The sequence below is a fragment of the Microtus oregoni genome, unplaced genomic scaffold (genome assembly GCF_018167655.1).
Source record: "Microtus oregoni isolate MIOR12 unplaced genomic scaffold, Mior012 000085F_ref0000168, whole genome shotgun sequence".
Classification (NCBI taxonomy): Eukaryota; Metazoa; Chordata; class Mammalia; order Rodentia; family Cricetidae; genus Microtus; species Microtus oregoni.
Genome location: NW_024544551.1, coordinates 4,048,960 through 4,076,870, shown reverse-complemented (window position 1 = coordinate 4,076,870; position 27,911 = coordinate 4,048,960). Strand labels below are relative to the sequence as shown.

The following is a 27,911-nucleotide window of genomic DNA, read 5'->3' as shown; positions in this document are numbered from 1 at the left end:
TGGAAAGTTGTCCTCCACCTCCACAAGTGCTGTGGCACACCGACACCCGAATACCTCAACGAAAATATAAAAAGGACTCATAGTTCTACTTTACTATATTAAGACTACTGGCTTTGATTCAAAATTTTCCTTTCCTTCTTTTTGTGAGGGAGATGAGGTGATAGATAGGGTCTGGCTTCAAACTTGAAGCAATTCTCCTGCATGTGTGTGCAGGTCTGTGCTACTGCTCCTGGCTAGGATCCGATTTGCTAATCAGATCACCTTCACTTAACACATGTATACATAACTTTAAAAATGTTAAGTATAGTGAAGCTTGAATATTTTAAATAATCTTAACCTCTGAGCCATCTCTCCAGCCCACTTTGGTTATTTTCTAAAGCTTCATCAAGACTGAAAATACTCGCCGGGTGGTGGTGGCGCACGCCTTTAATCCCAGCACTTGGGAGGCAGAGGCAGGCGGATCTCTGTGAGTTCGAGAGCAGCCTGGTCTACAAGAGCTAGTTCCAGGACAGGCTCCAAAACCACAGAGAAACCCTGTCTCGAAAAACAAACAAACAAACAAACAAACAAACAAAAAAGACTGAAAATACTCAAATTATTTGGAATTATTGAGTATTCTAATTATGAAAACTTGGATCAGAATAACTGTTCCTTAGCTATTTCTAAACCACATGTTTGGAATTACAACAACTATAGACATACTACTAGGCCTTCATTCAAAGGAAACTAACTATATTGGCAACAAGTTTTTCTTCTTCTTTGTTGTTGTTTAACATTTATTTACTTTTAAATTATATTTGTTGCTGGGCGGTGGTGGCACACGCCTTTAATCCCAGCACTTGGGAGGCAGAGGCAGAGGCAGGCGGATCTCTGTGAGTTCGAGACCAGCCTGGTCTACAAGAGCTATAGTTCCAGGACAGGCTCCAAAACCACAGAGAAACCCTGTCTCGAAAAACCAAAAAAAAAAAAAAAATTGTTAATAAATTATATTTGTTTGTGTGCAGGAGGCATGCATGCAACAGTGTACATGTGGTCAGAGGACAACTTTTGGGGTCTGTTCTGTCAGGTGGGACCTAGGGATCAAAATAGGTAGGGTCAACCTTGGTGGCAGGTGCCCTAACCTGTTGAGCTATCTCACTGGCCCATGGATTCAATATTTATGGTAGAAAACAGCTGATAGGTGTTACTACAAATTAATTTCTCAATGCTATTTTCAATGTAAGCAGCGATGTACGGTTTCATGACTTCTAGGACTGTTTTTCCTGTTCAGTTCATTGAGCCTTCACTATCACACAATGTCTCCTGGGTTCTAAGAGTCTCATGTGAACAGCACCCACGGTGGTGTTAATGTCTCAACTGAAACCCTTACTCCGGACATGATGAGACACTTCATATACCCAGGAAGACACAAGGGAGTTCCAGAAAGGCTGCCTTTGTGTGCATGCCTTTGACAGATTGGGAGGGGTTGGAAGTGAGAGAGACTTTGTAGATAGGGCTATCCTCAAACACATGATCCTGCCTCAACCTCTCAAGTGCTGGGATTAGATATGTGCCACCATGCCCAATTCAAATAAACAGATGGTTTTTAGTAAGAATACTTGGTTTTTTTTTTCCTATTGTTTTTGAGATAACTTTGTAGCCAGGTTGGTCTCAAGCTCCCAAGGCTCCTGCCTCAGTCTCCCAAGTAGTAGCATTACAGGTATATGCCACCACATTCAGCTTAAGAAGACGTAGTAAAAACTAAAAATTAGGAAAGCCAAAGGCACCACATGTAATTAGAAGGCCACTCTCCACAAACAAGTGTCAAGAGAACCCAGCTATGATTTATATGCAACCCAAAGTCATTCAGCATATGCAAAGTGGCGAGGCGGTGGTGCTGAAAGTCTGCTGACCCGCCTGAAGTTCTAGTGCTAACTATTCCAGCAAGCTTAGAATACCAATGAACAAGCACAAGACAGTGGGAGTCAGCCAGGTACTTTAGTGTTTAGCTGGAAGATGCTACAAACAAGCTCACCATTCCAGGACCCTGTGACAAGTTGACAATTATTGGCCATATGAGCAGTATGTTGAACATGGAATCTTAGAGAAGTCCAAAGGATTGTGTCACTGTCTTCCCTCCATGCACCCCTCCTTTTCCTCATGCTATGCTCTTAAGATACTGGCTTTGTAGATGGCCAAAAACAAAGAATGCAGTCTGACTGGCCAAGTTTACACACCTCTATAACAGTCTCTTTCTGTTACCTGATTGGGGAAAATGAATGATGCCAGTCATAACTTATAACTTCATCATCATTAATCACTGAATACCAGTCATCTAAATAGGACATGCAGGAACTGTGAGAAGACTGCACATGTCATTTTCCTTCAGATTTGTTTTTGCTGTCCTTGGCTACTCATCAAACCACGGTGTTTTAATATGGCACCAATTCTTTGTCAATCAAGACTACATTTGACCTACTTTTAGTTTGAAATAGAACAGAGGCAACAATAAAATATTTGAAGATAATCATATGAGTTAAAAAAAGAAAAAAAGAAATACATGACACATATGACTGAAACACAGATACCATCCTTTGACTTTCTAGCCCAGACTGGCCTTGAACTTGCAATGATCCACTTATTCCAGCTTTTCCAAGTGCTGGGATTACAGGCATGATTGCATGCTCAACCTGTCCTGACTCTTAAAACTGGGCATTTATAATATTCTCTTCTTTACCTAAAATGACCAAGATAACTGTTCCCTGATTTATGGTTGTCTTATAAGCCAATTTATAAACTCATTTAGCTATTCAATGTAAGAACTTGGCATTTCCTATCAGTTAAAACATTTAAGGAATGACAGTATTAAATATATATATATATATATATATATATATATATATATATATTTCTTCTTATTAAAAAGATCCCTAACATGTTTACTCAAATAATTTATTACTAATATTTCACAAGTAATATCATTTTATTATTATAATCACAAAATCATAATTTCTGTACAGGAATGTATAAGTGAACATTAATCAATGCATTTGCTAATTTGCTTCACAATAAGGGTAAACATAATACAGAAGATAAAAGAAAAAAGATTGTAAAATTTTCTGGCCTTGCGGTGCACCTTTTAGTGCAATTATTTAAGACACAATAGTGTTCAATTCAGCAAAATACTGCAGAATGTCATGCCACAGTCCACTGAATTCAAAGAGGGTCAGGACATGCAGCTGGTGATAAAATGTCAGCGCATATGTCTTTATATATAAAAAAACCACATGTAAGTCATAAAATATATAGTGGTTTATTTAGATGGTTTCTAGATGATCTCACTGAGGAATCCAATGTCTCCTTAACAGGGATAACGTTATCGCTAGGCAATGGCTTTAGCTTCAGGTAGGAATGCCTCCCAGTACTTTATCAGCTGTGGGCGATAATAAAAAGATAATTTCATTATATTTTTGTTATTTTAGTGCATATATTCTTTTAAAAATATATACATAAACAGCTAACTCTAATTTAGTCTTTTTAATTTATATATGTATATAACTGTATGTACTAATGGGATCACCTGTTCTTGTTTGGGAAAGGGTCTCACTGTTAGCTCAAGTTGGCCTCAAGCTTCAGGTTTTCATGCCTCAGCCACCCCAGTACTGGGATTATGGGTGCAGAACCACACCTTGCCTGTGTGTGGGTTTTGCTTTGTTTTTCAATGGCCTGTCTGAAAGAAGACAGGCTCTCTCTCTCTTCTGTGTAGAACTGTCTGGCCCTGGTTTTGTGGCAGTCCTTCTGCCTGTGCCTCACTGTGCTGGATTATGGGTGTTCATCACGAAGCCTGACTACATATGGTTCTTAAATGGATCATTTCCTCACCAGATGTCTTATCAACAGAATAAATGACCTATTTAAACATTACTCCTAAGTAATTACAGATTCCACTGTAAGCAACATAATATCTATTTTTATACTTCTTAGATATATGCAAAATTATATAGAAACATACTATTATGAGTTAAAAACTGACCATTTCCAACATAAAACAATGACATACCCTAATTTCTAGGATATACACATTTTATATTATTGCTAGTTAAGAAGATGAGAATAAAGGAAGAAAAAAGTCAATATTGAGTAACAAAGGAAAACAGGGACTGGAAAACAGACTGACTATATACTAAAAAATTAAATTAAAACAACTTCTTTGGAACTAAGTTTATCCGACTTAGGCTGTTTGCTTGTTTTTTGTTTGGTTGGTTTTGGGTTTTTGTTATTGTTTGGTTTTTGATTTTTTGAAGACAGGGTTTCTTTGTGTAGGCCTGGCAGTCCTTAGAGATCCACCTGCCTCTGTGGATCCCTAGAGTGCTGGGATTAAAGGGGTGTGCCACCACAGCCCAGCAGTTCCATTTTTAAACATCTAACTTTATTAGCTCATTTGAAAGTTATGTTATGTAGTCCAGGTTAGCCTGAAACTCACTCTGCAGACCAGGCTCTCCCGAGGGTGCACTCCCCTTCTAGGTGCTGGGATCACAGGTTTGCACCACTGGGCCTGGCTTGAATTTGAAGACATACTATATTATATGGACAGGTTTCTATTTCTGAACATTTTAAAACTAAATGGAAGAATTATTCCTATTAAAGACACTAAATTAATTGATTTGTATATGCAAGACTTTCATAGACTTTAATGTATTATGAAAGCTCATAGTCCTAGGTAAGGAAACAAATGCCAGTTGTAGAAATCAAGTACCAAAAATAAGACAAAATTATCGAAACACTACAAAGAAAAATCTTTTAAAAATTAGTTTTCCATCTAAGTTTCTATCTGTTGCAGAGGAGAAAGATGTTTTAGGGGTGCTTACTGTAGCTGCTAATCTGATAAGGAGAGGAAACCAGGGCCATGGTGCGCCCTTACAGCCTCAGCACTAGGCAGGCTGAGGCACAAGGACAGCAATTTCCAGGCTACCCTGAGGTATATACGCAGACTGTCTCAAAGATAAGGGAAAAGCTATTACGTGATTTCATGCCTAAGTGTTTCGTACCACATATCCACTTGGCATTCTGGGAGGCTAGAAGAGGGTGTTGGATCCACTGGAACTGGATGTGACTGCTATGTGGATGCTTTCTCTGTACGAGCAGGAAGTGTTCTTAACTGCTGATCTATCTCTCCAGGCCCTCTGACTTTTTAGGGTTTAATTGTGGGAATAGTATATCTCTGTGTATTATTCAGTAGAGGCAAATAGACCTAAAGTAGTTTCCAATTACTTTAGCATTTTCCCCTTCGTTGTCCTACCTTTCTTTAATCTACCTTTAATTTTTCTTCCATTTTAAAAGCCTACTAATCATCTTTAAAATAATCCTAGAAGAAATCCTAGAAGCTGTAAAGAAAATGAGCTTACCTGTTGCTGTGTTTGTACTAATGACTCCAAGTACTTGATGATAACAGATTTAAAATCTTTCACTCTTTCTTTCTGTTAAAGTACAATACATTAAAAAAGGACATTAGTAGGAAATTAAATCTAATTTTACCACAGAGCTACAAAAAAAATTAAGGAAAGTATAGAATTATGATACATGCCTCAAATCTTCCCACTTCTTTTCGAATTGTTTTAGAGATCTGCTCAAAATCTCTTTCTCCTTGTTGTACTTTCGCCTCCCACTAATGAAAACAAACGAGAGAAAGAAATGCTTATTTTTGCCTGGAAAAAAAATATTGTACTGTCATGATTACTCATTTAATTTAACCAAAATGCCTAAAAGAACCAAGAAATCTCAATATTGGAAAATCCAGTCTAACACAATCAGTGGTGTATCTAGAAGTTGAGGACACAACTCAGTGGATGAAGCACTTGCTGTCAAGCATGATCATCAGAATTGGATCTCTAGTACCCATGTAGATGCTGGTTGGGCATGGCAGTTTGCCTGTAATCCCAGCACCCTGCAGGCAGAGACAGAAAGATCCCTGAGGAAAGCTGACTAGCTAAGCAAGTCAAATCAGCAAGTTCTGGATTAAAGTGAAACAGTGTGTCTCAAAACATAAGGTGGAGAATGATGGAATAAAATACCCAAACATGATACTCTAGCCTCCACATGCATGCACACACATGTATATCCATGCACATACACATATGCCCACACACATTACATATGCATACATGCACACCCCACACACACACAAAAATGGTGCATTTCACCTCCTAGTGGTAGAGATACATATCAGATTAAATTCCATTAATAGTTCATCGCTACATTTATTTAAGATTAGAATACTTAGTTAATGAACTATAATGTCCTGCCAGGTATGGTAGCTCCTGCCTATAATTCTAACATTGAGAAAAACAACTGTGAATTTAAAACTGGCCTAAGGTTAGATCCCACCTAACATGGTTAGATCCCATCTCAAAACCAACAAATAAAAGAACCACCTTACCAATGCCCATTAGATACACCTGGAGGGATTTTGAGTATAGAGTTCACTATCAAATAAATTAAAAGACCTGAAGTTCAATTTTTACACATTTCAAAATATACCAACAATATTAATTCCAATAATACATGTTTATCACAATTCATATGGTCATGGAAATACTTCAACATATGGCAAACACTTTAAAATAATTTGTAATGGTAAAATGACTACTTTTTTAAAGAGTGGAACTATTTATTGTCACGTAGACTCATCAATAATCATTAAATTCAGTATGGAAACAACAGAATATGACTAGTGACTAATGAAAGAGCTAAAATAAAGATTTAAGCAATGAAATGGTATTTTCCCACTATGTAACCAAAACACTGGTCCATACTCTGCAAAGAGCAGATGTACTTATTTGTAGTAATATAAAGGTTGTCCTACCTCTTCAATTTCCTTATTGAAGCATGGCAAAAAAAGTGTATAAATTATAATAAACTTATACAAATTTGTTAAAATACCATATATAATACATATATATGGGGGATAATATTGCCCAGAGAACTAAATGTGGGTAGGTCTACCTCTAAAACCATTTTAGACACAAATGAGTAACCACCTGACAACAGAGCCATTTGAAAAGAGATGTACAAAATGCGAAGGTTAACTTTAGATGCTTCCTTCTGTGCTTTGCTCATGTCAAAGTCATGTGAGGAAACAAAGGTTCCTGGAGATAAATACTTCTAACTAAATCACATAATTCATAAACTATGGAGAAATAGCTAAGTGCTGAATGACTCAGAAAAAAATATGAAAAATTATGCATACATGAATGACAAAGAATCTGAGTAAAGAAAATACTAATTACCTCTCTTATTTCATTTTTAGCTTGTTGAATTTTATCTGGTTTGTTAGCAACCATCATTTTTGCCTCAGTTTCACGTTTTTTGAGCAAAGTAATTTGAGCATCTTCCCATTTCTGCCAGCATTTCATCCGATGGTCAAACACACCCTGTAAGTTGATGGCATAAGGCTATTAACAGTGTAAAAATACTCTCATTACAACATAAGCATAATAATATTAAATCTATAAAGCCAACTATTTAAGTATACAGACAATGAAAATATGCAAGCCATTAGCAATTTCACTAGCTTTTAGGATTTTAAATGTGGCCTCCAATAAGATTAATAAGAGTAAAAGAGATGCATGATCTAAAAGAAAAAAAAAGATGTATTTAATGAAAAACTACTGATATACATTAGAAGTGTTCTACTGAACAGTATGCGAAACATTTAAATGTTGGGGGAAAAAAGAAATTAAAAACATAAAATAGGCCAGACCTACCCCTGTAATCCCAGTACCATGAGACAGAGGCAGGAAGATTGTTGCTAAATTTGAGACCAGCTTGGTTTATATGGTGAGTTCTAAGCAAGCCAGGGCTGGCTACATAGTGAGACAGTCTTACACACACACACACACACACACACACACACACACACACACACGTACACAGAGAGAGGGGAACCCCAAGTAACAGAAGTGAAGAGTGAAGTACAGATGTCATAGTTGACTCTAAGAGAAAAAAAAGCAAATATTAAATTAAGAGGCCTAACAAGACAGGGAACAGGTGAGTCCTCTACATGGTGAAAAGGGCCAAAGAACACAGTCAGAAGGCAGAGCTAAATGAAGAAACTGACACAAAGACTCTACCAGAGCAAGTCAACCAAAATCACCCTTATCTTCAAGGGTTCTGTCCGAGTAAGATCAAGATAATGAAGAAGAAAGTGAACTACAGCCACAGAAGAGCAACTAGGGTATGAACAAACAGAAACAGGAAAGGATGGGACAAGATGGAAAAACCTACTACGAATTTTTCTCTAGCTTGGTGTTGGAGGTATGTTAACATTATTTTAATTAGTTACTAACTTAGCAAATGAACCAACTATCAACAAACTAGGTGAATAAAAAGGCACTATGCCAGAGATACTTCAATTCTAAAACATATTTTAATCAAGAAGCAGCATATAGCTGGGTGTTGTGGTTCATGCCTGCTATCCCAATAACTGGGAGGCAGAAGCTAAGAGTCATGAGTTCAAGGCTCACAACAGTCTGCTACTCCAGTTCCCGGGGATCTAATACCCTCTAATGACTACATAGATACCAGGCAGCAGGCACACACCTAGTAAACATGAATACATATGAGCAAAACATTCAAACACATAAAATAAAATAAATCTTAAAAAAGAAACAAAGAAAGGGGAGAGAAGAAGATAGCAATCTGATTATAAATAGAAAGGCAGACAAAAGGAGCATGTGGTAGTTATATAAAATAAAATTGAGTTTCATGTCTATATACAACCATTGGTCAATAATTTTACTTCTAGGAATTTTTTGTCAAAATAGCTGTTGTCAAAACACCTTATAAAATTAAGCTTGAATTGCTTGAATATGCCATGGGTTTAGAACTAGCATTATTTAAGCAGATGTGATAACACACACTTATAATCACAATAGGTTTCTTGGCCAGCCTGAGGTATATGAAATGCTATTTTAAAAATCAAAAATAAACCAGGCAGTGGTGGCACTCGCCTTTAATCCCAGCACTGGGGAGGCAGAGGCAAGTGGATCTCTGTGAGTTCAAGGCCAGCCTGGTCTACAGAACTAGTGCCAGGACAGGCTCCAAAGCTACAGAGAAATCCTGTCTCAGAAAAAAAAAAAAATCAAAAAAATGAATAAAGTGGCATATCTATAAATGTTAAGAACAATATGCTCGGGGCTGGAGAGATGGCTCAGAGGTTAAGATCATTGCCTGATCTTCCAAAGGTCCTGAGTTCAATTCCCAGCAACCACATAGTGGCTCACAACCATCTGTAATGGGGTCTGGTGCCCTCTTCTGGCCTGCAGGCATACACCAACAGAATATTGTATACATAATAAATGTATAAATAAATGTTAAAAAAATTCTCTAAAAAAAAAAAGAACAGTATGCTCCTTTTTGAGAAGGGAAGGAGGGGTCTGGGGGATGTATTGACAAAAGGACAAAACAAGTAGGGATCGGGACAAAAATTAGCTTCACGTACATTCATAGCTAGTCTTTTATGAAGACACTCAAGAATTTTAAGAGATTAAAACTACTGTTGGAGAAACTAGAGTCTTGGCAGCGGAGAGGGAAATGTGTTCTTTTGGTTATCTGAATTGTCCTGCGAGTCTAACTGCCTGTTACTAGCTCTTATGACTCTATCTCGTTCAGGCAGCTGAGCTGGCCAACGTTTCAGAAGATGCTGAAGAGCTTTATCTGCCTTCACAAAACCAGACCACAGCTCTGTAACTCCAATCTAACTTCAGCATTTCTCAATACACCTGTGATACATTAAGTGGACAGAATTTTTGTATGAAAGAAGAATTTTTCCGGGATGGTGGTGGCGCACGCCTTTAATCTCAGCACTTGGGAGGCAGAGACAGGTGAATCTCTATGAATTTGAGGCCATCCTGGTCTACAAAGCGAGTTCCAGGACAGGCTCCAAAGCTACAGAGAACCCCTTTCTCAAAAAAACAAAAATATAAAAAAGAATTTTTTCATATAAATCTAGGTACCCCTGGATTTAAAAAGTTAAATAACTCTTTCCAAGCTCAGCTGACTGTGGCAAATCTGTTGATGCCAATATTCTCTAGAGAATTTTGGAAAACATGAACATAACTAATTTCAAAGAATGTAGAAGTCTAACAGAAGATTTCAGGCATGGGAAGAGGTTTTTCTAAGGGTCAGCACAGGCAGGCCACCCTGCCATAGGGCCTTTCCTCAGGAAGCTCTACTCAGCATGCCCTCAAAGACACTGTCAATTTCCCTTTTTAATCCATAGGTTTTGTTCTTATGCATTTGTGTTTTGTGTTTTAAAGAGTTATTATTACTTCTGTACATGTTGTTCATGTGAAAGAGCACCTGATCCCCTGAAGCTGGATGTGAGCCAGGCAGCTGTGAGCCATCCAGTGGAGGTGCTAGGTACTGAATTTAGTTCCTCAGCAAGTGCTCTTAATTGAGAACCATCTCTCTAGCTCCTTATCTTTGTGTTTGTTTGTTTTAAATAGCAGCTCTCACATCTCTCTAGAGACTATCAACAGATGAAACAGAAATGGGAATCACCATCTGATGGTGCATGCTTGTAATATGGGCAATTGGGAGGTCCTGTCACAAGGATCAGGAGTTCAAGGCCAGCCTTGGCCACACAATACAAATAAAACACAATAAAAAGTTACCAGGTCTTGAAAACCAGGCCGAGATAATGTTAAAAATAAAAGCTGCCAGGCTGGAGAGATGGCTCAGTGGTTAAGAGAACCAGCTGCCCTTTCAGAGAACCCACGTTCAGTTTCCAGCACCAACATGGCAGCTCACAACTGTCTGTAACTCCAGTTCTAAGAGATCTGACACCTCCATAACATAAAATTAAATAAAAATAAATTTTAAAAAAAGATAAAACAAAAATAAAAGCTACCTAATACAATAATAAATACACTAGAAACTTTAACAGTTCTAAACCAAAGAAAAAACTCACCAGAAGCATAAAGAGTTATATAGAAGAGTATATAAAGTTGGTAATTTTTGTCACCCCTACAAAAGCACCATTTGGAAATGTTGAATCCTCTAGAGACCAAAAACCTGTTCACAAAACATCAATAAATAGGCAGTATGCCAGTGTTCTCTCCATGGATGAATACTAGTTTTCACAAGAAAGAATGGTCTCATTAGTTCTCTAAAATATTTGAATTTCAGGCTGATAGCTCAGTTTGAGAGTATAAATACTGAAGGCATTTGCAGAACACCAATTTCTAACTAGATTCTGTCTGCAACCACTCAGAAATAGGTTTCTTTAAAATGTGAGCTATGGTCTAATTTAGTCTCATTTCATCTATAAATACATGACTGTACATTTGAGTACATAGACAGAAAATCCTTTTATTATCCAAATTCATGCTAAAAACCTCCTGAACCATTAAGACAATAATCACTCCTACTTTTATGCTACTTCTCCCCCGCCCCCCCCACATACACACACACCAAGATAGTTCTGGCTTTGTAGACCAGATTGGCCTTGAACTCACAGACATCTGTCTGTCTCTGATTAATGGCATCATCACCGCCTGGCATTTATCCTATTTCTAAATGCCTAGCAAACTTTACCAATGAAAATAGACCTGGCAGGCAGCTCTAGTTACTTCTAGAAAGAGCAAATTCAAATAGTTAAAATTTGAATAATTTGAATATGATACGTAAATAAATGTATACTGTTTCCACTTCTTATTTGGCATTCCGTAGGCTTCTTATATTTTTGGTTGTGAGCCTAGCCTTTAATGACTGAGCCATCTCTCCAGCCCTATTTTTTTTTTCCAATGTTCATTGGTGTTTTGCCTTCATGTGTGTGTGAGAGTGTCAAAAACCTTGGAACTGGAGTTAAAGACAGTTGTGAACCATCTAAGTGCTGGGAATTGAACCCAGGTCCTCTGGAAGAGCAGCCAGTGCTCATAACTGCTGAGCCATCTGTCCAGTCGCCCTTAGACTTCTTAAAAACTGTTTTATTTTACTATCCATGTCATAAGAGAAGAAAATGTTAAATTACAAGTACTCATTTTGAAGTTATTTTTTATATAGTGGTACAATATATTTGCACACTTAAATGTGTATCTAACAGAAAACCAAATGTCTGTGTGTGTATGCACGCACACTCACCCGTCCCGCGTACTTGCACTTGCTGTGTGATATGGATTGGCTTAGAATTTACTAGCCTGGCCCTAGGTATTACAGACAATTCAGACTGTGTCTAGTCTAAATTACTTCTGAAGCAAATGGCTTAACCAAAAGAGTGTAAGAAAGCTTGTAGAATGGGGCTTACTTTCACTGCAGCAATGAGCCGAATGTAGTCACTAAGAAGTTCTGAGAACATGTAAAAGTCGGCAAAAGCTTGTTCTTGATGTAACTGGTCTATCTTTTCCTCAACCTCTGCAAGCTGAGACAAGGCTCTAGACAGGGCAGTGTGATCCTCAGAATTACCTAGCATGGCAGCACTCTTAGCAAAGGCAGCTGTGTTGGCTGAAAGTTCTGAAATTTAAAAAAAAAAAAAAAAAGCATTTAGTATTTGTTAGTAAAATTATATTTATATTCATGAATTTAGTAATATTTAAATTAATATGAAACAGTCAATAAGTGCTTCGGGTATAGATGCTAGCAGAAGCACCACTGCTGTATGGAGTCACAGCTGCAGAGCACCCACCCAGCATGAACAAGCCTGTGTTTACATCCAGTCCCAGCATAGCCCCACAACCTCCAAAAAAGAATCATAGCTTATGTTTTCAGATGGTGAACTGTGTCTAATTCTTGAATTATTTTAATAACCTGCCTACCCCTTTTGACCCCAAAGTGCTCATTTATTCTCTTCTGCATTCTGTTAAAGAGGTAAGTGTGTTTCTAATATAAGAAGCATGAAGATAAAAATTAAAGAGGCTGGAGAGAAGGCTCCAAGGTTAAGAGTTTATATTGCTGTTCTGGAGAACCCAAGTTTGTAATCCCACACACTGGCACATACAAGTTTATATAATTAAGAATAATACTTTTTTTAAAAGATCGCAATTAAGCTATACTATATTCTTTGGCATTTAAACATTTGTCACTGCAAATAATGTCTCAGTTTCTAATGAGAATCTTATCTACCAAGAAAGAAAAACAAGGTAAACTTATAAACACAATTCAATTTATATCAAATTAAGTCATTTTTTTGTTATTTGTTTTGCAATGATGCTAACTTTTTTTTTTTTTCTGAAACAAAGGCTAGCCTGGAACTCATTATTTGGTCCTGGCTGGCCTCAAACACATAATTTCTCTAATCACAATTTCTACATTATTTTTAATATAACCATTTTAAGCCTTTTCTTTTTTTTCAAAAGATTTATTTATTACGTATACAATGTGCCTCCTGCAATGTACACCTCCATGCCAGAAGAGGGCACCAGATCTCATTACAGATGGTTGTCAGCCATCATGTGGTTGCTGGGATATGAACTCAGGACCTCTGGAAGAGCAGCCAGTGTTCTTAACCTCTGAGCCATCTCTCCAGCCCCCATTTTAAGCCTTTTCAAATGAAAAATTAGATGTTTAAAGGCCACTGACAATGACTAAGAATTACATTTTCTGAAAACAGTTCCATTACTCTGTAGTTTCTTTTTTAAAAAATACAGTCCACTTCCTAAGAGATATATAATACAAACAGTAAAGCTACAATAAACTATTATATAGAAATAATTATCATACGGGGGCTGGAGAAAGGGCTCAGCAGTTAAGAGGACTGGCTGCTCTTCCAGAGGACCCAGGTTCAATTCCCAGCACCCACATGGCAGGTCACAACTGTCTGTAACTCCAGTTCCAGGGGATCTGGCACCCTCAAACAAATATACTTGCAGGCAAAACACCAATGCACATAAAATAAAAATAAATAAATCTTAGAAAAATATTTATCATACAAGTAATCTGCTACTTATTGAAATCCATTAAACACTGTCACATAGTAAATATTTTAGACAACCATGATGAAGAGTCTTGTACTGGGCAGTGGTGGTGGAGCACACCTTTAACCCCAGCACTCGGGAGGCAGAGGCAGGCAGATCTCTATGAATTCGAGAACAAAGCGAGTTCTGGGATAGCCAAGACTGTTTCAATAAGAAGCCCTGCCTCGAAAAACAAAAAACAAACAAACAAAAACGTCTTGGACAGTAAAAATATCCCTACCCCTAAAGTCAAACAAACAAAACTTCAACCCCCCCAAAAATTTGTGAGTTAAAAAAAAAAAACCAAAAAACATGGTTTGGACCTCTTAATTTTTGTCTTCTTTAGCTCAGGCTGGCCCTGAACTTCCCACTGAGAGGCTGGCCCTGAACTCTAGACTGCCGGGTTTATGTAGTTCTGGAGCTCAAACCCAGGGCCTTCTGTATGTTCAACAAGCACTACGAAGTAGAGGACATTTCCAGTCCCTAAATACTATGGAAACATAAGCAAAATAATTCATAGAATTTTTCAAGAAATAGAGGCACAATATACTTTCAAGAAAATCTGTAAATACCAATTTTTAATTTTCCCCACCTTGGTTCAGGGAATTGAACACAATGTTTCATGCATGCTAGACAAGCACTCTACCACCACTGAGCTATAATCTGAGTCCCATAAATTTTATAGAACTCATAAATTTATAAAATTTTATATATATATTTTATAAATCTGAGTCCTATAAATAAATTTTAGAAACTCAAATTTATATTATAATCAGTTACTAATGAAACAATTTTATCTATTAAATTATAAATGTATCAAGAGTTAAATAAATAATAATTTGAAATTAAAAGTTTTATAAGGTTTTGATTTTTCTAATTTTAAAGTAGAAGTTAGATCAAAATACAGCAGAAAGTTTTAAATGACATTGAAACAAAATACTCTTTTTTCCGGTCCTGAGACAGTCTCACTATGTACTCTGGTCAAGCGTCACTATGTACTCACAGCAGTCCTGCTTCAGTCTCCTGATGCACCACACCCAGCACAAACCACCGCTTTATCCTTCCCAGACTCACAGCTGAGTATTCGCTTTAACAAGGCACACCAACCTTTTCTATGACAAACCAAGGCTTCAACACTGGCATGAAGTTTCCGAAGTTGCTGGTCAAGATTTTCAAATTGTTGTTGCTTTTCTTCAAACCACTAAGAAAAAAAAAATGAAAAATGGAGCTAATTTAAGACGAATGAACCATTGTAAATTAGGTTACCAATAGCAAGCTACCTTCCTTGTTTTAGAACGGTAAATTAGCCGTATATAACCATGGTGGTCAAATGATGTAGCTGAGAACTGAACTCAATAAGCAAATTAATATCCTATTTTCTGCTTGTACAGCTTTAAAATGCAATTGTTGGGCTCATTAATTCATTTCATTATTCAAGTCGAAAAATCAGCTCTTACTGCATCCGATTCATTCATCTTGATTGTCATTTTGTTGACAGCGTCGGCAGCCTTGTTCACCATCCTCAATATTCCTGCTCCACTCAGAGCCTGTGTATTAACTGCTCTCGGCAGCTGGAATTGAATGACAAATAAGGGCAAACAAACCGGTTAAAAGCCTAGAGATTTAACTGGGCACAAAAGGGATCCCCCTCCCAAAATAAAGAAGAGAGAGAGAAGCAAAGAGAAAAGAGGCTGTATTTTCTTCACCCTCATACATTTCAACAGTGAGATCTAATTTCTCAAATGCACTACTTGTACATTCTCAAAGGAAAACTTAAAAAATAGACTTTCCATTGCTTTTCTTCTGCACGTTTACATTTAGATAGAACAAACGCTGTTTGTCAAAATACATTAAGAAATTGCCAGGCTCTAACACTGGCCACCTGTCTGCAAGCACAAACAAGCTGCTGGTGAGCAAAGGTGCTCTTGAGAAAAACCTCCCCATGCTGGTAGGGCTGAGCTTGTGAGTGTCTAGAAAATTATGGGACTTAGCAAAGTTTTTTTAAAAAAATCTCAAACAGTGACAGTAAAATGATGTATAATCTATTTAATTAAATCAAGTTTAAATTTTTCAAAAAGGATCTGATCATCATCCTCTATCACTAAAAGGAATTATTTGCTGGTGATTTAGTTAAGCAAAACCCAAAGTTCCAAAACACGGTCTCACTGTTTCCACTGAACGAATCATTTACTGAAGGGCTAATCTTGGATTAGTTATGACAATACCTAATTAGAGAGACAATTTAAACGAGAAATACCTCTGAGCTTTCCAAGAACTGCCTTAAGTCAGGATCCTGAAGCAAGGTGGGATGCTTCACTGTTCTCTGAAGATACCTATATTTAAGAGTAGAATAGATCCAGTTTTAGTGCAATTTTAAATTTGGGTTTCAACAAAAGAATAAAAATATCCAGGTAAAAGGTATCTTCAATGTATCTCTTATTAGTCTGTACTCCCTATTTATCTAGAATTTTACACAAATTGAATAGGGCAGTGGTGGTGCACACCTTAATCCCAGAATTTGGGAGGCAGAGGCAGGTGAATCTCTGTGAGTCTGAGGCCAGACTGGTCTACAGAGTTCTAAACCAGCTAGATCTACATATAAGACCCTAACTCAGAGAAAAGAACTTTAAAGAAGTAGAATAAAAGGTTTTGTCCATTTTTTAAAAAAATTTTAGTTTATGTGTATGTGTAAGTGCCTACATGTGCCACAAATACGCCTGGTACCCATGGAGGCCAGAGCTGGACTCATGCAGTTGTGAGCCATCATGTGGGTAGTAGGAACAAACCCATGTCCTCTGCAAGAGCAAGTACTCTCTCCCCCTATCCCCAACACAAGTTTTCTCTGTAGCCTGTCCTGGAACTTGTAATATTAAAATTTAGTCTTCATCAAATCAGAACCAAGGACCAAGGAGAACTGATATGGAGAAATTTTGGGCATTGTGATTCACACCTTTTATTCTAGCATTCTGGAGGCAAAAGCAAGTAGATCTCTGTGAGTTTGTGACCAGCCTGGTCTACATAGAGAGTTTCAGGACAACTGGGACTGTATCAAAAAGAAAAAAGAAGGAAGGAAGGAAGGAAGGAAGGAAGGAAGGAAGGAGAGAAGGAAGGAGGGAAGGAAGGAAGGAAGGAATGTTAAGCTGGGAGTGAAAATATTCTAGTCTGCCATTAAAAAGGTAAGTTTTAGGCCAGATATGGAAGTGCATGCCTTTGATCCTAGTACTGTAGGAGGCAGAGGCAGGCCAGCCAGAACTGCACAGTGAGAACTTGTCTCAAAGAGGAAAGAAGAAAAGCAAGTCTTTAAATCTATAGGACATGTAAAGTTATATACTCTAAAGGGAGATACAATATATTTATAATTAGTATTTAATTACATAATGATTAAGCAAGATGTAACATTGCTATCCATTAAAGTCAAAATCAAGTACACAAAAATGAGAGGGCACACACATGCAGTTTTCACTGTTTAACAGTGCTTATACCAAATATTTATTCAAATAAAAATTAACTTAGGGATGGAGAGATGGCTTAGTAATTATAAACAGTTGCTTTTCTTGGAGAAGATCCAGATGTGGTTCCCAGCTCCCACATTGTGGTTCATAACCATCTCTAACTCCCGTTTCAGGAGGTTCAACCCACTCTTCTAAACACCCCAGGTACCAAGCTTGCATGTGGTATATATGTTTACAATGAGGCAAAGCACTCAAACACATCAAAATAAATCTAATTTTTAAAAATCAATTTATACAAATGACTGGGTCTTTCTGTGTAGCCCAGGACAAGCCCGGTAAGTCCTTCTGCCAGTTTATTGAATACTGGGATTGCAGGAGTGTACACCACACACAGCTTCCCCAGACATTCTATCAAGTCCTGCAAGTACAGCTTCCACGTTTCCCTCTTATAACTACAGTCATTTTGTTAGTGCTCTTGGTGATGATATAATCTAACATTTTCCTGCTCGTAACGTGATACAGAAACGGGCGCCATGCTGCTAGACTAATGAAGCGTGGTAACAGTGGTCCTGGGACTTGGAATTACCTCTCCAGTGCCGCTCTTCGTTTTTCTACAAACTCGGTGGATGATGAGTCTTCTTTACCTACTTTGACCTTGGTCATACCTTTGAAAAAGTTGGAAGAAATTCATAAGAATTTTTTTAGATTATAATAAAACAGGTCATAATATCTTCATAATAAAAATATACTTTAATAATATACAGTTAAGTATAATAATGTCCCTATGTTGGTAATTGGAATCTTATTTAAAGAGAAACCCATTTTGAACAATTACATCTCATGATGTATTAATATCTCTAATGAATAAATATCTATGGCAGGAACATGTAAACAAAGTACAACATGACTTGTATTTATGGGGTTTGAACTCATACAGTAAGTTTATAAAAAAGCTTACATAAAAATTTCATTATTTGTGGTATTTCACACTTTAAAAACACAGTGGTTTTGATATTTCAAGATTATTTTCTCCCTAGACCTAGACTTGAACCCAAAGTCTTATGAATGCTAGACAAGAACTCTACTTCTGGCCTAGATCCCCAGCTTGATTCTTTTCCCTACATTTCTTTTTTAAAATGACTTCATTATTTACTTCTGTGTATGTGTGTATTTCATTATGTACACATGCATATAGGAGTTGCAGAGGCCAGATGAGGACAGCAGATCCTCTGGAACTGAAGTTACATGCAGTTGTGAGATGCCTAACGTGGTCCTGAGAAGCAAACTCCAGCTCTTTACAGAAGTGGCAAGTACTTTTCTGAGTCGTCTCCTTAGGCCCCAGGCCTACATTTCAACACATAAAATGGGGAGTTTAAAAACACTAAGTTAATTAATGTCAATAAAAGTCTTTATGGAATGAAGAAATGTGTTAGATATAATTGATGAATTTGCTAAATGCTTTCCCTGCTTCAGAACTAGCATGTTCCTATTTGTCATGACTAGTTTTGCCGTTTGTCTTTTTTTGTTTGGTTTTGTTTGTTTTCGAGACAGTGTTTCTCTGTGTAGCTCTGGCTGTCCTGGAACTCACTCTGTAGACCAGATTGGCCTCCAACTCACAGAGATCTGCCTGCCTCTGCCTCCTGAGTACTAGGATTATCAAAGGTGTGTGCCACCAACATTCAGCTTGTTTTTGTCATTTTGTCTTTGTTTCATAGAACCAAGGTCTCAACTGATCCTCTTGCCTAAGTCTCCCCGGTGCTGGTGTTATAAAATGCACATTTGTGCCGGACTGCTCCTTTTCTAATAGTTTAGGAAGAATCGTGTTTTTAATTTAACTGAAGTCAAGCTAAAAGTGGTAAGTCATATGCTAAGGCTGTTTCCTTTCGGTGGCAGTTACAGCTTCCCAGAAAGCTACTCTTTGTACTCTGCCATCTCAGTAAAAGATATACTACTTTAAAAATCTACACACCTACACAAGTGTGGTAGCAGATGCCTATAATCCCAGCACTTGAGAGAACGAGGTAAGTGGACTGTGAATTTCAGGTTAGTATGGGCTACACACTAAGACTCTGTCTCAAAAGAAAGAAAGAAAAGAAAGGAAGGGAAGGAGGAAGTAAGCAAGCAAGCAAGCTGGGCATGTCCACATCTATAATTTGAACACTTGGGAAGTATAGGAAGATCAGGAGCTCAAACCATTTTAAATGTATTTGACACTTCTGAAACAATAGAGTATTTTTTTTTTTTAGAAAATTTGGTCCATGGTAGAAATTTGGTAGTATTGTGCACCTAGCATGCTGAAGTCCCTGAGCTCAGTCCCCATCACAAAACAATCCAAGGGTGGGGGCAGCTTTTAATCCCAGGACTCCAGAGGCAGAGGCAGGAGGATCTGTGGATTTGAGAACAGCCTGGTCTACAGAGTTCTAAGATAACTGGGGCTACACAGTGAGAACTTATCTTGAAAAAAAACCCTAACCCAGAAAGTTTGTATTTAAGGATCAAGAAAAAGATACAACAAATAACAAATTCATTTGAAGGCATCAAGTTTCAAAATTATAAATTATAAAATGATTTTTCAAGCCAAGCATTTAATAAAACTAATGATCAGCAAAATTCATTTTAAATATATTTCAGAGTAATAATGTTGAATGTAAAGAAAATTAAAATGGGGGTCATTAAAAATATAGGACTTGAATAAGACTGGTAATGACCTACAAATTTTAAGATATAAATTTTTTTGTATCTTAAATAAAATTGATTTGTTTGTTGAGACTGTGTAGCTTTGGAGCCTGTCCTGGAACTCGCGCTCTGTAGTCCAGGCTGGCCTTGAACTCAATGAGATCCGCCTGCCTTTGCTTCTACCTCCCAAGTGTTGGGATTAAAGGTGTGCATCACCACCACCCAGACAAGACTTAAAAGTGGAATAATGGGGGCCAGAGAGATGGCTGAGTATATGAAATGAAGATGCTTGCTGCTAAACCTGACTAGTTTGAGTTCAATCCCAGGGATCCACACAGAAGGAGAGCACCAACTTCCATAAACTGTCCTGACCTCCATATGCATATGGTGGCAAGAGTGACACCTCAACACACACAGTAAGCACAGTAGCAAAAAATTATAGTAAACGTAATGAAGGATTTCTGCTTCTTTTAAAAATTTTGAATTTTGTTAACTAAGCCCTTAATGGTGATCATAGTAGAAATTTTCTTTTGTTTTATTTCAGGCAGACTCTCACTAAATCTGGTTGGGAACTCAAGAAACTAAGATGAATTTAAATAGCTTTTATATGAGAAAGGTTAAATTGAACTTCTCTTTGGACAATATATAGCTGAGCACCAAATAGCACCTAGCTCTTAGACAAAAACACTAACGTCTTAACAACATTATCACTAGAAAAGGACTCATAAAATTGATATTCTAACGACCCTAGAAAGTTAGCTTCTAACCTCCTTCAATTTAATCAATTTCAAGCAAATATTCAACAACCAGGTATTTATATGTTATAAACCAAAATTTCAAGCTACACATACTTCAAGAATACACAGGAAGCCAGGCGGTGGTAGTGCACACCTTTAATCCCAGCACTCTGGAGGCAGAGGCAGGCGGATCTCTGTGAGTTTGAGGCCAGCCTGGTCTACAAGAGCTAGTTCGAGAAACCCTGTCTCGAAAAACAAAAAACAAAACAAAAGAATAAACAGGAACATCACAGCACGTATAAACCTGCGCCTCTAGACAGGAGCCCTGACTGGGGATGATTAAGGGATAAATAAACCAGAACAGCTAAAATTAGGAACAGTAAAAAGAAATGGTCTGACTTATGCTTACCTACTATACTCTTTTCTGGAGCTGGTGGCACAATGTAACCAACGTGTAAATATTTGCTTGCTAATTTGCTATGCAAACCAAGAAAGTCACTGAATCTTCTTTTGACTGAAAATTCACTCTTACTGAACATGGAAAGGGAAGTCTACAAATGAAGAACAGGTATTTCACATTGTTAACAGAAAGCGATCATTTACAAATTAATGCTGCACATTGACTACAAGAACAGTCTGCTCTATTTTGCAAACGAATACAGAATATGTAGTATGGCTTAAAGACAACAAAAACAACTAAACTAAAATTTAGGGCTCAAGACAGAGGTTTTTTTTTTTTATGGCATCAGCTGATTCTTTTGGCTCCAACTTCACTCAAGCACACAAGTATAAACCCTAACTAGCATAAAGACCTAGAAGTCACAGTATTTTTTACTTGCTTATTTATTTATTATGTATACAGTGTTTTGCCTGTATATATAGGAAGAGTGCACCAGACCTCAATAAAGATGGTTGTAAGCCACCATGTGGTTGCTGGGAATTGAACTCAAGACCTGTGGAAGAACAGCCAGTGCTCTTAACCGCTGAGCCATCTCTCCAGCCCAAGACATAGTTTTTTAAAAGTAATATAAGAGGTTAGAAAACACTTGCTTTATTTTAAGTTTGACCTATAACACCTTCTCTACCCTACTTTAGCTAATCATTTTCCCCATTTTGGTTTTGAGACCGGTTTATACAGCACCTAGGCTAGCTTTGAACTCACGATGAATAGGCTACTGATTCTTCAATATTTCCCTGTGGCCCAGACCATTTGTGTGGAGGCAGCTCCACGTAAATCTCACTGAATTTTCCTTGTTAGAGTAAGAGTCCCATAAGGACAGCACTTTCCTCTACTGTTTATTGGTTTTTGCAAGTGCTTGCAGCAGAGCCTGAAACATAATATTTGTTTCATCAACTAACAAAACTTACCCCACCTCAAACTATAAAGTTCCTATATCATAAATAAATATCTTCCTCATGCCTTATACTCAAACATTATTGATTGTCCCACCTACATAATTAAAAAACATTTATTTTGATTACTTTCAAAACTGTTTCTCAGTATTAAGTATCAATGCCCTCCCCTGTTGCAGCTGTTTGTGTGTCTCAAGCTGGCTTAGCACTCACTATGAACTTCTTTCTGCTCCTCCTGCCCCTACTTACCTCCTGAGTACTGAAAACACAGGTGTTCACCACTTCCCCTGTTTTTTCTGTATATTGGTGAATGAACCCAGGGCTTCATGCATGTTAGGCAGGTACTATAACTGAGCTACACCCTCAGTATAAAGCTAAGATCATTAGGACAGACTTGCTTTCTGTTTCAAGACTTAATCCTTTAAAAACTGTGGTGATATTTAACTGGAAATCTTGACCTGGATCCTCCAATTCTTCTTTTTTTTTTTTTTGTTTTTTTAAGACAGGGTTTCTCTGTGTACCTTTGACTGTGTTGGAACTAGCTCTGGCCTCAAACTCACAAAGATCCACCTGCCTCTACTTCCCAGGTACTGGGATTAAAGGGGCGCACCACCACCGCCCAGCTAGATCCTCCAATTCACACTGAGTTAAGATAGAGCTGTCCTAACAAAAATGTCATAGTGCCATGCTCTTGTCTGAGCCTCTCTAACAGCTCTCCTGTATGCTAAGGATGAAATACTTAAAATCCACGAGGTGAATTCAGTCAGAGTCACTTACAGACGAGACTCTAGAAAGCAAAATGCCTCAACTCTGGGCTTTTACACAGCAGATCTTTTTGTCTGGAAGCTTCCTGCTTCTTCCCATTCCTACCCAGCATTCCCTCATCTGTCTCACCTTAGAACTACTTTGCTCACGCCTAACCTCCCGGTCTATGTTAAGTCACTGCATATGCTCTTCCTTACACTCACATCCTCTCTACTATACAGAGGGAGGGGCCAACATTTCGTTGAAGAAGCAAAAAGCTCACCTTTGTGGTTACTCTATATGCCATGTAAGCATTCATGCCATCACCTATAAAGAAAAAGCCAAAGAATATTATTACAATTCAAATGCTGGGCTGGAGGAGGTAAAAGGTAGACTGCTTGCCTACTGTGTGTAAGACCCTGGGTTTAATTCTTAGTACCACCAAAATAAATTAATTGAGTTAAATGCTTTAAAATAAAATCCACAAAAAAATTTAAAAGAAAAAAACACTGCAACCATATACTTAAGTGGATAACTATAGAATCTAACAAGCTAATCAAAACAAGTACAAAAAATAATAACTCACCAACTTTTTCTGGATCTGACACACCAATTTCTATATCAAAAATATCTCCATTTGCTTCTTCTTCAATCTATAAAAGCATATTTTCATGTTAAAAAATTCCATTTCTCTTGAAGGTAACCAGCAGCTGTCTAACTGGATGCATGGCCCTGTCAACAGGAGGGAAGTTATGCCTAGTACTGCAGTTCTGGCCAGCTATCTGTGTCTACCGAGGTCCTGTGCCTAACAAGAGCCTACTTCTGTCATTTCTCTAAACCAATAAATTTCTAATTATATTCTAAATACTTATCCTTATACCCACAAATAGGTGTAACTTTTACCCATCAGCAAAGAAACTTCTTTTTTTGCAAAAGCCAGAGACTATTATAGAGACCCACAGCTAGTCAACATATAGAGAATGAGAGACCGCCACATGCCCAACTGATAGAGCCCAATATAACTACTACATCCAAGTCTCAGGGAAAATCATGAAAGAGGGGCAGAAAGATTGTAAGAGCCAGACGACCAGCAAGCCCACTGCTGGATACTGTCTTTTAGGCATGACAGTAAAGCTGCACCCATGAGACCTCAGGAATATGGTTGCTTCAACAAGACCTGCATGTGACAACACCAACTGATATGCCAATGTGTAGATGGGAGAAATTTCACAAGTTCCTACCCATAGGCTGCCTAGAGAAGGAAAATCTGTTTTTTTCCTAGGGATGACCCCACTAATGGATGATCTAATACCCAGTGGACAGTCATAAAATACTGTACTCGTGTATGAAATTTTCAAAATATACAAAATTTTAAAATTCCAACTTCTATTACTGTCATGACACCAACAGCTTGTTTTTACTAGTTATGTTACTGGAGTCATATCACAATAGTTTCAAAACAACAGAAGCTCTCATAATGCTGACTGCAAACAAACACAACTCTAAAATAAGAAAGATCATTTGGAGAACAGGAATTTTTGCCTTAACAGATGTATATAAAAAATGACAGAAAACTTTTTAAAAAGAAAAAAAGAAATGTGATTTTCTAAATGTTGTAGATTTTGTGCTGTTGTTATTGTTGTTCATCATGGAATCTCTTATTCCTCTTGCCTCTACCTCCTGTGTGCTAGGATTATAGGTGTGCTCCACCATACCCAGCTAATAAATGGAATCTTTAGATTTAGATACATGCTTATTGCCTTACTTTTATTTAGCTTCCCTCCCGCACAGTTTGGCTACTCTAGCTAGCTATCTTATTCCCTCTCTAATACTGGGATTGCAGGACAGCTGTCCATGTCCAGTTGGCATATATGTCCATCAGGGTATCCGAACCACATACGCATTATCTAAGTCATTACCCCAGTCCCAGCCCCTGCCCCGTAATTTCCAATTCTGAATAACTAAAAAGAACCCATTACTTGTACCAATAGTAATTTACATACTTATAGAAATTATATCTAAAACCAACTTTAACACAATGCTTTCAGTAATAATCTAATAAAAAACATTTTTTCAAGAAAAGTAAAAGCCCTGTAAAACTCATTTTCAAAATCAACAAGTGGGAAAAAAAAAATAACTGGACCACAGATACGTCTTATTGAAGGCAATTCAAAAACGAGCATTTGGGGGCTGGAAAAATGGCTCAGCAGTTAAGAGCATGGGCAGCTCGTCCAGAGGAACCAGGCTCAATTCCTATCACCACATGGTGGCTCACAACTGTCTGTAACTCCAGCTCCAGGGGACCCGACACCTTTACACAAACATATATGCAGGCAAAACATCAATGCACTTAAAATAACAATAAGTAAATTTTAAAAATTACAAACAGGGGCTGGAGAGATGGCTCAGTGGTTAAGAACATTGTCTGCTCTTCCAAAGGTCCTGAGTTCAATTCCTGGCAACCACATGGTGGCTCACAACCATCTGTAATGATGTCTGGTGGTGCCCTCTTCTGGCTTGCAGCCACACACTCAGACAGAATATTGTATACATAATCAATCAATCAATAAATTAAAAAAACAAAACAAAAATAAATAAATAAAAATTACAAACAAACAAAAGAATTTCAGCTGGGCCCAAGGTGGTCCAAGCCTTTGATCTCAGGACTCAGGGGCAGGTGAATCCCTCAGTTCAAGGTCAGTCTGGTTTGTCGAGAAACAAAACAAAAATCCAACCAACCAAACAAACCCCAAGCATTTCAGGAAGAGTTTGTAGAAAGGTCAGCTAGGAGTGTAACTCAGAGGGACTGTGCCTGCCTAGCATAAGCAAGGCCTGGATTCTGTCCATAGCACTGAACAAAAGCGCAAAACAAAAGACAATAAATCTCAGAGTCGCCGGGCGGTGGTGGCGCACGCTTTTAATCCCAGCACTTGGGAGGCAGAGGCAGGTGGATCTCTGTGAGTTCGAGACCAACCTGGTCTACAAGAGCTAGTTCCAGGACAGGCTCCAAAACCACAGAGAAACCCTGTCTTGAAAAACCAAAAAAAAAAAAAAAATCTCAGAGTCTTAAACCTCCAAAATGTCAAGGCAACATTAATAATATAAAGCATATTTTCCTAACTATCTTTCTTTTCAAAGCCACTTTTCTAGAGAGAGCTAATCTTCTCTACATGGACACTGAAGTTAGAAAAATTATTAACTGTTAAGTGGACAGTTCAATAAACTCTCACAAAATGAACTCATCTTTATAACTAGAACCCAAATGAGAAACGCAGGCAATGAGTACATCCCTAAGACCCCCTTACAGCTTGCCTCCCAGTCCGAACCATGTCACCCTGCCAACTCAGCTGCTACCCTGGTATCTGACGTTGCATATACTGTTTCCTAATTTTATCTGTGTTTAATGTTCATATCATAGACTCATACAGTGTGAATACTTATTTATTTATTTATATCTTACTACCTTCCCTTTGTATTATTTTGGAGGTTATTCACATTTGTATATAGCTATTATTTAATTATGATTACATTAGTTACAAATTTCTAGTTGAATAATTTTAAATGTTTATATTTAAAATAACCTTCACACCATGACTTTTTTCTTTTCCAAATGTGTCATTTCTTAATAATTCTATCTTTGATAAAGTAAAAGGATTGTTAGGGCATGAGAAAGCAACTTTTATTGATCTGTACTTCTTTCTTTTAAAACAAAGTTTGAGTCATTTCAAAAATAAAGATAAAGGCTTGGGCCGAGCATACAGTTCAGAGGTAAAAACAGTTGCCTATCATGCAAGAGCCCCTGGGTCCAATCCTCAATGCTGTAAAAACAAAGAGATGCTAGCTAGCAATCTTAAGTATTAACAGTATTCACTACATGCTCTGTCAAAAAAAATTACTCATAACCCACTTTAAGTATTTTTACCTGTTTAACACAGAAACCCTCAGAGGCATACATAACACTATTAGCATAAGACCACAATGTTCAATACACCAATTTACTCATCAGTCTTTTTTTTTTTTTTTTTGTAGTTGTGGAGATAAAATCTAGGGTCCTGAGCATATGAGGCACTCTACCAGTGAGCTACATTCCAGCCTCAAACTCTTTGATTTTTAGAAGGTTAAGTGATAGGGTTTGGGGAAGCTAAGACAGGAACATTGCTGTGAAAGCCAGTAGGGATACTACGAGTCCCAGGCCAGCATGAGCTACCAACCTTTTCGAAAATCAAATCCAACACTCGGAAGTTAGAGGTAAGAGGAGGATCTCAGTGAGAGCTCGCTCTCTCTCTCTCTCTCTCTCTCTCCCTCCCTCCCTCCCTCCCTCTCCCCCCCCTCTCTCTCTCTGTGTGTGTGTGTGTGTGTGTGTTTTGTGTATGTGTTTTAACACCAGGGCTCACTATCCAACCCTAGCTGGGTTAGAACTGAATTGTAGAGTCAGGCTAGCTTCTAACAGGGAGCTTCCTGCCTCTGCCTCCCAAGTATTGGGATTATAGACATGTACCACCACACCTTTCTTCTTAGTATAGTTTTTCCATTTAAAATGTCTGAAAGGCTTTGATTAAGAATAAATTAACAGGAGAGAAGTACTGGGTAAGAAATATACATGTATTCTTTCCATATTAACCTAGAATTATAAACATCTCTCCATACCTCTTCCCTGGATCTATCAAAGATCACTGGAGCAGAAATGCTCTTGGATTCGATTCTAGGAGCAATGAGTGCAGTAGGCGTGACAGGGGTAACTGCAGGAGAAGGCTCGGAGGAGAGGATAGGCTCTCTTTCTGGACTGTCCAAAGAAACTTCTTCTGTGGCTTCTAGACATAAATTAAACAAGTTAATCAAAGAAATTACAGCATATAGCAATTCAAGAAATATGAAAAACACACCTACAAATAAGTCTCAAAAGTACCATGATTTTTAAGTTATCACTACAAGGGACTTTATGCAACTAATTATTTAGTTGTTTATGAAAACTTTACAATAATCAGGGACTATGTTGATTTTGTGAAGAACTGTATAAAGTC

General features: G+C 37.7%; 1 protein-coding gene across 2 annotated transcripts in view; it reads right to left on the bottom strand.

Moving 5' to 3' along the window:
• Nucleotides 1-2,949: 2,949 nt before the first annotated feature.
• The window catches only part of LOC121441954 (sorting nexin-2), a 38,996-nt gene continuing 14,034 nt past the window's right edge, over nt 2,950-27,911 (bottom strand). Inside the window, exons 3-16 of one of the 2 annotated variants that reach the window (XM_041643375.1) lie at nt 27,538-27,701; nt 23,477-23,543; nt 23,174-23,217; nt 21,203-21,344; nt 17,967-18,045; nt 16,186-16,261; nt 15,386-15,499; nt 15,036-15,129; nt 12,284-12,489; nt 7,266-7,409; nt 6,842-6,853; nt 5,564-5,644; nt 5,385-5,456; nt 2,950-3,412 (exon numbers count right to left, since the gene is read on the bottom strand). In XM_041643375.1, coding sequence (XP_041499309.1) covers nt 3,362-3,412; nt 5,385-5,456; nt 5,564-5,644; nt 6,842-6,853; nt 7,266-7,409; nt 12,284-12,489; nt 15,036-15,129; nt 15,386-15,499; nt 16,186-16,261; nt 17,967-18,045; nt 21,203-21,344; nt 23,174-23,217; nt 23,477-23,543; nt 27,538-27,701 — 1,346 coding nt within the window. In that variant the 3' untranslated portion in view covers nt 2,950-3,361. The remainder of the gene's footprint in view (nt 3,413-5,384; nt 5,457-5,563; nt 5,645-6,841; nt 6,854-7,265; nt 7,410-12,283; nt 12,490-15,035; nt 15,130-15,385; nt 15,500-16,185; nt 16,262-17,966; nt 18,046-21,202; nt 21,345-23,173; nt 23,218-23,476; nt 23,544-27,537; nt 27,702-27,911) is intronic. The other variant, XM_041643376.1, reaches the window with a different exon arrangement.